This window comes from Salvelinus fontinalis, chromosome 37 (assembly GCF_029448725.1).
Source record: "Salvelinus fontinalis isolate EN_2023a chromosome 37, ASM2944872v1, whole genome shotgun sequence".
NCBI classification, from domain to species: domain Eukaryota; kingdom Metazoa; phylum Chordata; class Actinopteri; order Salmoniformes; family Salmonidae; genus Salvelinus; species Salvelinus fontinalis.
The window spans coordinates 30,658,851-30,668,254 of record NC_074701.1 but is presented as its reverse complement, the minus strand read 5'-3'; the positions used below and the strand labels follow the sequence as shown (position 1 = coordinate 30,668,254).

At 44.4% G+C, this 9,404-nt stretch overlaps 1 protein-coding gene across 1 annotated transcript; it reads right to left on the bottom strand.

The window, feature by feature from the left end:
• Window positions 1–369: 369 nt before the first annotated feature.
• Window positions 370–7,899, bottom strand: LOC129836494 (neurofilament heavy polypeptide-like). Its single transcript, XM_055902774.1, has 3 exons — window positions 6,605–7,899; window positions 6,216–6,340; window positions 370–5,732 (listed from the first exon to the last, which is right to left on the bottom strand). Exons 1-3 carry the CDS (start codon window positions 7,631–7,633, stop codon window positions 1,067–1,069), a joined length of 5,820 nt encoding a protein of 1,939 aa, XP_055758749.1. The 5' UTR covers window positions 7,634–7,899; the 3' UTR covers window positions 370–1,066.
• Window positions 7,900–9,404: the final 1,505 nt, after the last annotated feature.

Below are 9,404 nucleotides of genomic sequence, written 5' to 3'. Positions count from 1 at the left end.
CTGCCACATCCGACGAGCGTTGGAGCCGGTGTAGTGACCAACAGATGCATATCTGTATTCCCAGTCATGTGAAATACATAGATTAGGGCCTGATACATTTATTTCAATTGATTGATTTCCTTATACGAACTGTAACTCAATATGTTGCATTTATATTTTTGTTCAATATAAAGGGCTCAACCGTGAGTCTCTGCCATGCTTTGGGGAAATAGGATGCAGGCAAAGGGGAGATTTATTTTGAATTCAACCTAGTGCTGTTGGAATTCACCTAGCTTCTACATAGGGGAGAAACTCTGAGAAATTCTATATGTGATGCCGTCTTATCAGGTGAAAGACAGCACAGTATGTAAGAATAGCTGGAAACAGAAGTGCTCTTCAAATAGAATTTATTGCTCAGCGCATTCAGGCATGATCAAATCACATTATCAACCATTCTCATTATCATCCCTATGCACATTATCATCCATTGGTCAGAAGTAAATATATACAGCAAAATACAGCTTTTGGTTTGTTACATTCAATATTACAGTACGACTCTCTTGCAGGAGTTCATTAATTGTGCCTCATAATCAGGGGCGCAACTTTGATTTTAGAAGTGGGGGGATGTTATTATTATTGTAAATAAAATAAAAATATCCAGTCGGATAAACACTCCAAACAGCCTACCCGACCACTCGGAGGCATCCACATGGTCCAAAAGCACACCTATGCCTCGTTTTGTAACACATTCCAATGATAAAACTGGGGGGGACGTAAATACAAATTCAGAATGTGGGAGTGGGACATGTCCCCCCGTCCCCCCGTCCCCAGTGAAAGTTGCGGCCCTGGTCATAATTGACAGTCACGAATCATGATACTTTACATATTAAGCGTCAGTTAATATTTTAAGGGGGAGCAGTTCTCATATTGCTTTAAAGCCTTGCACTAACCATGCAGTTTTACAGAAAACCTCTACTGACCTCTAAATCGAGTCATTCTAAAAAGAGGTTAAGTCTCAAGTTTTAGGTTTAGCTTGCTTCTTTGCGATTGGCTCAGCAGCTTGTCCGGTAAAGCAGTTCTCGTCTATTTAAAATGTATCTTGTTCTGTTATCTTCTCATCAACTGCCTGATCTTTCAAACCCACGGCTGATACATCCTGTTCTTTCACTGGTAATGTATTTGTAATAGATATCTCAACTTGTTCAGATTTTAACTCAGAGGCCTTGGTTTTCACGCTCTCTGTCTTTGGGGTTCCATCTTTGGGATCTGTAACCTTCTCAGGCTCTTTGTCCATACTTTCCTCTTGTTTCTCCTGAGTTGTGTTGCTTTCTGGCACCTCCCTGTGGGAGTCATTGCTCTCTGCAACTGCAGGCATCTGTTTCTCTGGTGGTGTGATTGTCTTAGCTTTGTCACCACTGCCCGTCGTTTCACTCTCTTCCGTAGGGGTGGTCATTGATTCTGGGGTGAGGGTTGAGTATGGTTTAGGGATGGTCGTTGATTCTTGGGTGAGGGTTGAGTCTGGTTTAGGGATGGTCGATGATTCTGGGGTGAGGGTTGAGTCTGGTTTAGGGGTGGTCGTTGATTCTGGGGTGAGGGTTGAGTCTGGTTTAGGGGTGGTCGTTGATTCTGGGGTGAGGGTTGAGTATGGTTTAGGGGTGGTCGTTGATTCTGGGGTGAGGGTTGAGTCTGGTTTAGGGGATATTTCCTCTTTAGGGGTAATGGTTGAGTTTGGTTTTGGGGAAGTTTCAAATTTAGGGGTGACTGCTGGTTCTGGTTTTGGGGAAGTTTCTTCTTCAGTGGTGACTGCTAGTTCTGGTTTAGGGGATGTCTCCTCTTTAGGGGTGACAGTGGGGAACGATTTAGGGGATGTCTCTTCTTTAGGGGTTACGGTTGGCTCCTGTTGTGGAGATATTTCCTCTTTAGGGGTCACAGATTGGTCCGGTATTGGGGATGTCTCCTCTTTAGGAGAGACAGTTGGCTCTGGATGCGGGGTTGTTTCTTCTTTAGGGGTCACAGTGGGGTCCGGTTTAGGGGTTGTTTCTTCTTTAGGGGTCACAGTGGGGTCTGGTTTAGGGGATGTCTCTTCTTTAGGGGTGACGGTTGGCTCTTGTTGTGGGGATGTCTCCTCTTTACTGGTGACTGCTGGATCTGGTTTAGGGGATGTTTCATCTTTAGGGGTGACTGCTGGTTCTGGTTTTGGGGAAGTTTCTACTTTAGTGGTGACTGCTAGTTCTGGTTTTGGGGAAGTTTCTACTGTTGGGATGACTACTGTTTTTGGTTTTGGGGAAGTTTCTACTTTAGGGGTGACTGCTTGTTCTGGTTTTGGGGAAGTTTCTTCTTTAGGGGTGGTGGTTATATCTGGTTTTGGGGAAGTTTCTACTTTAGCTGTGACTGCTATTTCTGGTTTTGGGGAAGTTTCTACTTTAGGGGTGACTGCTGGTTCTGGTTTTGGGGAAGTTTCTACTTTAGTGGTGACTGCTAGTTCTGGTTTTGGGGAAGTTTCTACTTGAGTGGTGACTGCTAGTTCTGGTTTTGGGGAAGTTTCTACTTTTGGAATGACTACTGTTTCTTGTTTTGGGGAAGTTTCTTCTTTAGGGGTGACTGCTTGTTCTGGTTTTGGGGAAGTTTCTACTTTACTGGTGACTGCTTGTTCTGGTTTTGGGGATGTTTCTACTTTAGTGGTGACTGCTTGTCCTGGTTTTGGGGAAGTTTTTACTTCAGGAGTGACTACTGTTTCTAGTTGTGGGGAAGTTTCTACTTTAGGGGTGACTGCTTGTTCTGGTTTTGGGGAAGTTTCTACTTTTGGGATGACTACTGTTTCTGGTTTTGGGGAAGTTTCTACTTTAGGGGTGACTGCTTGTTCTGGTTTTGGGGAAGTTTCTACTTTTGGGATGACTACTGTTTCTGGTTTTGGGGAAGTTTCTACTTTAGGGGTGACTACTGTTTCTGGTTTTGGGGAAGTTTCTTCTTTAGGGGTGACTGCTTGTTCTGGTTTTGGGGAAGTTTCTACTTTTGGGATGACTACTGTTTCTGGTTTTGGGGAAGTTTCTACTTTAGGGGTGACTGCTTGTTCTGGTTTTGGGGAAGTTTCTACTTTTGGGATGACTACTGTTTCTGGTTTTGGGGAAGTTTCTACTTTTGGGATGACTACTGTTTCTGGTTTTGGGGAAGTTTCTACTTTAGGGGTGACTGCTTGTTCTGGTTTTGGGGAAGTTTCTTCTTTAGGGGTGGTGGTTATATCTGGTTTTGGGAAAGTTTCTATTTTAGGGGTGACTGCTGTTTCTGGTTTTGGGGAAGTTTCTACTTTAGTGGTGACTGCTGGTTCTGGTTTTGGGGAAGTTTCTACTTTAGTGGTGACTGCTAGTTCTGGTTTTGGGGAAGTTTCTACTTTTGGGATGACTACTGTTTCTGGTTTTGGGGGAGTTTCTACTTTAGGGGTGACTGCTTGTTCTGGTTTTGGGGAAGTTTCTTCTTTAGGGGTGGTGGTTATATCTGGTTTTGGGGAAGTTTCTACTTTAAGGTTGACTGCTAGTTCTGGTTTTGGGGAAGATTCTACTTTAGGGGTGACTGCTGGTACTGGTTTTGGGGAAGTCTCCTCTTTAGGGGTGACAGTTCGGTCCGGTTTTAGGGCTGTTTCTTTTTTAGGGGTGACAGTGGGGTCTGGTTTAGGGGATGTCTCCTCTTTAGGGGTTACGGTTGGCTCCTGTTGTGGGGATGTCTCCTCTTTAGCGGTGACAGTTTGGTCCGGTTTTGTGGTTGTTTCTTCTTTAGGGGTGACTGCTGGTCCCTGTTTAGGGGATGTCTCTTCTTTAGGGGTGACAGTGGGGTCCGGTTTAGGGGATGTCTCCTCTTTAGGGGTTACGGTTGGCTCCTGTTGTGGGGATGTCTCCTCTTTAGGGGCAACAGTGGGGTACGGTTTAGGGGATGTCTCTTCTTTAGGGGTGACAGTTTGGTCCGGTATTGGGGATGTCTCTTCTTTAGGGGTGACAGTGGGGTCCGGTTTAGGGGATGTCTCCTCTTTAGGGGTGACGGTTGGCTCCTGTTGTGGGGATGTCTCCTCTTTAGCGGTGACAGTTTGATCTTGTTTTGTGTTCGTTTCTTCTTTAGGGGTGACTGCTGGTCCCTGTTTAGGGGATGTCTCTTCTTTAGGGGTCACAGTGGGGTCCGGTTTAGGGGATGTTTCTTCTTTAGTGGTCACAGTGGGGTCTGGTTTAGGGTATGTTTCTTCTTTAGGGGTCACAGTGGGGTCTGGTTTAGGGGATGTTTCTTCTTTAGGGGTCACAGTGGGGTCTGGTTTAGGGGATGTTTCTTCTTTCGGGGTCACAGTGGGGTCTGGTTTAGGGGATGTCTTAGATTCTTTCCCTTTTTCCTCACCCATTGAGACATCTTTTGTGACCTTTTCACTGCCATTATGTTCATTATGCACAACACTTTTTACAATATCATCCATGCTGCTCACTTCTGGCTCTGTCGGACCCACCTCCTTTTTAAGAGTCTTTTGCACAGGCTCTTCTTCACACTCACTTGTTGTGCTGATAATTCTGTCTGGCATTTTACCTCCTACTGTTTTCTCATCTTGTGTCATTTCTACACTAGAATCATCTGGTGACTTCACCTGCTCCACTGTCTCCTTGGTTGGACTGCTCTTCAGCTCTGCAGTGATGTCAGGGGATTCCATGTCCTTCTCTGTGGGCTCAGGGAGATCCTCTTCTTGTGTTGTCACAGCACTCTCTGCCTCTTGAGGTTGGTCTGACTCTCTGTGCTCCTTCTGAACAGGTTTCTGCTCCAGTGTTGGGGCACTCTGATATAAATGTTTTCTCTCTTTGATGGGACTTTCTTTTGGTCTGTCTTGATGTTGCTCTGTTGGGGCACTCTCGTCTTTCAGATCTACCTTTTTTTTCTCTTTTAAAGGGCTTTCTTTTTTTCTCTCCTCTGACACCTTTTTGGGTTCTTTGGAGATGTCCTCTGTGGGGACCTGTGGTTCACCCTTTATTGAACTTCCTGTTTTGCTATCCTCTGACTCTGAAGTTTTGGGTTCTGTTGAGATGGGAATCTCTGGTTGGGATTCACCATGTTTTGGGGTGACATCTTTTTCTAATGTCCCCTTTATCTCGCTGTCTAGCTTCTTTGTTGTGTCCAGTTTTTCCTTCTCTCCGTCACTGGTGGCCTCAGCTGAGTTGACTTCACTTTGTGTATTTTCACCTCTGTCAATGTCCTCTGTCTTTTTGATTGCATCTGGCTCACCCCCCTTTTCCTCCTCTCTTTCATCCTCTCCCTCCTCTCCATTTTCTCCCTCGCTATGGCTAACTCCATCTCCATTTACCTCGACCTCTGCTGATGTTACAATCTGCTGTCTCTTAGACTCTTCCTCCTGTTCACCCTCTTCCTCCGGGGCGTCCACTTCAACATCCACTTTACCTCTATCTTTCTCTTTCTGCTCATCCACCTCTTCCCCACTCCTCCTCTCAGCTTTGTCACTCTCTTCTCCCTGCTTCTGTCTCAACTCGTTTCCCTCTCCCCGGACCGTCTCCTCGGAGCCTGTCTCCTCGATCTCGGACATCTCCATGTCTCTGGTGGTCTCAGTGATGATCTCCTCAACAAACTTGTACTGGGGCTCAGACCTGCGTGTGGGCCCTCCCTGCTGGGCCAGGCAAGGCAGGGTGTAGACGGGGGACTGGCGGTAGATGCAGGGCATGGAGATGTGGGTGTCAGAGATGGTGTACAGACGGGACTCCTCACCCTCCAGGAGTTTCCTATAGGGAGGCAGAGAGACGTGTTATTACCGCCATGACTATAATATGGATATGTCCCAATGTGTTAGCCTCGTAAATGCCAGACTGATCACCGCTGCACACATCCATGTCAGCTCGTGAGAACAGTGTGTGTGGATATGTCTGAATATCCATATCATGATTAAAGTGTCATTCTGTGTTGTGATGTGGTCTATGTTCATTTGATGTTAAATATGAAATCAAACTATTTCAATAAAATGTCTACTGTTTCATTTGTTCACCATTGACTGTGTTTTGTAGTAATCTCTCACCATCGCTATGACACTTTTGCACAGTTTTGCTCTAACACAGCACTAAGTTGAATCAGATGTGTTAGCGCTGGGCTAGAATAAAATGTGCACACCCCGGTTATCCTCAGAAATAGATCCAGGAACACACCATAAACTATATGGTATTTTCCTCAGTCAATGATTTTATATATGGGAGAGAGTTGATGTCTCTTACCTATAAGAGAGAATCTCCACATCCAAAGCCATTTTGACATTCAGCAGGTCCTGGTACTCTCTCAGGTAGCCAGACATGTCTAGTTTAGCATTGGTCAGCTCATTCTCCAGCTGCCTGATAGTGTCCTGGGCAGAAAAGCATACACAAGTCAATAATAGGGTCAATCAGCCACTTTGGTTGGTATGACAACAAGGAGAAATTTAGGGGGGGTATAGTGTTCTACTCCTATAGGCCTATATGAGGAAATTATGTTCCAGTAATGAAATAGTTCACATGGGGCCTATATTTGTGGAATACACATACAGCATAGCCCTGAATACAAATATGAATCGTAAAAATGTGTATGTTTACTTACAATTGTTAGAGGTACAAAATAAACCAAAGTCTACCTGGTAATGAATCATTTCCGCATAGTGACGCTCCTCCAGCTCTTGTAGTTGTTTTTCCAGGGCCTCTCTCATTCCTTTCCCACAGTCCAGTTCAATTGTTTTCCCCTGCAGGCGCCTTCTATTCTCCTGGATCTCCTGCTGGGTCGCCTTCAGCACCTCTCTGTTGCTCTCTGCCGCTTTGGTTAACTTTGCGAACTGGATACGGAAGCCCTCCTCGGCCTGCTGAAAGTCGGAGGTGGCGTGACCTTCTAACTGCACACGGATGTCCCGGAGAGCCGCAGTGATGTCAGGTTTGCCAAAGTCGTGCGCCTTGACCGTTACTTGAGCCTCTTGGATCTGGGCCACCATTTCTGATACCTCGTCCTCATGGTTCTTCTTCAGGAAGTGAATCTCGTCCACCAGAGACTGCGCTTTCTCGTCCAACTGAAGTTTGGCGAGGTATGCATCGTTGGCGTCCTTTTTCAGCACAAGGATGCCGTTCTCTGCATCTGAGCGGTCACGTGCCTCCTGCTCGTACTTGTCTCTCAAGGTGAGGAAATCTTCCTCCAGGTTCTGATGCTCTATCTCGATCTGACGCTTCTGAAGGGTGATGTCATGAACTAGATTCCTCAGGTCCATAAGCTCCGGCTCGTGCTCCTGGGCCAGAGACGCAGGGGACTGTGCCTTTAGTTTGATTTCCTCGATTTCCCTCTCAAACAATTCATTTTGCTGCTCCAAATGACGCACCTTCTCTATGAATCCGGCGAAACGGTCGTTCAGCCCATGGAGCAGTTCTTTCTCATTCATTTTCGTCAACACCCCGGTAAATGGGCCTGATAAATCGAAAAGGCTCTGCGATGATCTCGGAATGGATCCGAATTCGCTCTTCAGCATCGTCACATATCCTCTGTTCGTGTACGCAGTAGTCGACTCAAAGCCAACGGTCCTGGACGCAGAGGGGGATCCGGTCAGTTTAGGTTGATAGCAGCAATACTCAGCTTGAGCTGCCCTATGCGGAGAACCCGAATGATTGTCCATTCTGAGGCTCATATTGCCTCAGTAAACTCAGCCGTGTTGGTGTGCAGGCTAAGCAGCGCGGCTCCTACCTTTTATACTCCCTCTGTCTGCTCGCGCTGCAGAATGGAACTGTCCATAGTGCTGAAAATGTATAGAATCAGCTGTAGGCTTGACTGTCTGCCAACGCGTGCATCCTCACCTGTGTTCTCTCTCTCTCCATCTCTTTCTCTCCCTCATCGTTTTGTCTCAGACAGCATTGACGCATAGGAAATCATTTCACTTTGAAACGCCAGCAGTCTACAATGACACCTCAAAGTTACAAGTCATATGTCTTTAATACATTGTCAGGTGGTCAAACTATTGTTTTATCCAAAGGGCTATATCTTTCCTTAATTTTTTATATATTATAGAAAGGGGCCGCAGATTCTGGTTTGGCTGAATGTGCTTGCCTTGTAATATAACTGTATATTACTGTATATAAAAGACTGTAATGCAAGTGTAAAATAGTCATGTAAGAATGACCCTAAGCCTAGACATAACTGCTCCCATTTCTCAGTCAAGCAGCACTTCTAAAGGGCATTTCAAACACTTTTCAACCTCATATTCATCATCTCCAGCACCAAACCAGTGAAAATTAGGTTGAAAACGGGTGGAATTGCTCTTTAATCTTGCACCTTTTTACAAATGTCTACATGAGGAAAATGCATGGGTCTGCTTGGCTTAGCGGAGACAGGCTGGCTGAAAAGGGTTGGCCTGGATGTGTTCCAGTGATACAGCTTTCATTTACACCTCACAGTATACGGTAGGTTGCTCATAGAAATCAATGGTGTATTTCAGTGAATAATGTGAATAGGATATCAGAATATGATATTTACTCTTTTTAATCAGACGTGAAAACCTCTATAGAGAGAGATTAGTAAATAGAAAATGTGACTAAACAATGTCTCAGCAAACATATTTTTTATTGTAAAATAGTGTATCACCACTAAAACAAGCACTACATTAACTCCGTGTCACTTGATAGATGTTTGTTAGAAAAGGATACACAGTGATTCACATATTTTAACCTCTAATGCCTCACAAACCCGGATCCGGGATCCCCCCCATCACAAAAGCTGACTAGCATAGCCTAGCCTAAAGTTACAGGGATATCATAAAATAAAATGTTCATGAAATCACAAGTCCAAGACACCAAATGAAAGATACAGATCTCGTGATTCAAGCCATCATCTCTGATTTTTAAAATGTTTTACAGGGAAGACACAATATGTAAATCTATTAGTTAACCACGTTAGCAAAAGACAACAATTTTCTTACTCCACCATTTTCTTACTGCATCAGTAGCTATTACAAATTCGACCAAATAAAGATATAAATAGCCACTAACCAAGAAACAAACCTCATCAGATGACAGTCTGATAACATATTTATTGTATAGCATAGGTTTTGTTAGAAAAATGTGCATATTTCAGGTATGAATCATAGTTTACAATTGCAGCCCCCATCACAACTATCACTAAAATGACTAGAATAACTACAGAGACCATCGTGTATTAGCTAATTACTCATCATAAAACATTTCTTAAAAATACACAGCGTACAGCAATTGAAAGACACAGATTTTGTGAATCAAGACAATATTTCAGATTTTCTAAGTGTTTTACAGCGAAAACACAATATAGCGTTATCTTAGCTTGCTACAATAGTCAGTCACACAGTAGCATTGATTCAAGCCAAAAATAGCAATAACGTTATAAACCACCAAACGCTATTAATTTTTTCACTAACCTTCTCAGAATTCTTC

Bases quoted from the DNA above. Each gene is read 5' to 3' on its own strand.
- LOC129836494 (XM_055902774.1), bottom strand. From the start codon at position 7,633: ATGAGCCTCAGAATGGACAATCATTCGGGTTCTCCGCATAGGGCAGCT. The intron at 6,341-6,604 runs GTAGACTTTGGT...TTTTCTGCCCAG, and splicing joins CGGAAATGATTCATTACCAG to GACACTATCAGGCAGCTGGA. The intron at 5,733-6,215 runs GTAAGAGACATC...GCCTCCCTATAG, and splicing joins GTGGAGATTCTCTCTTATAG to GAAACTCCTGGAGGGTGAGG.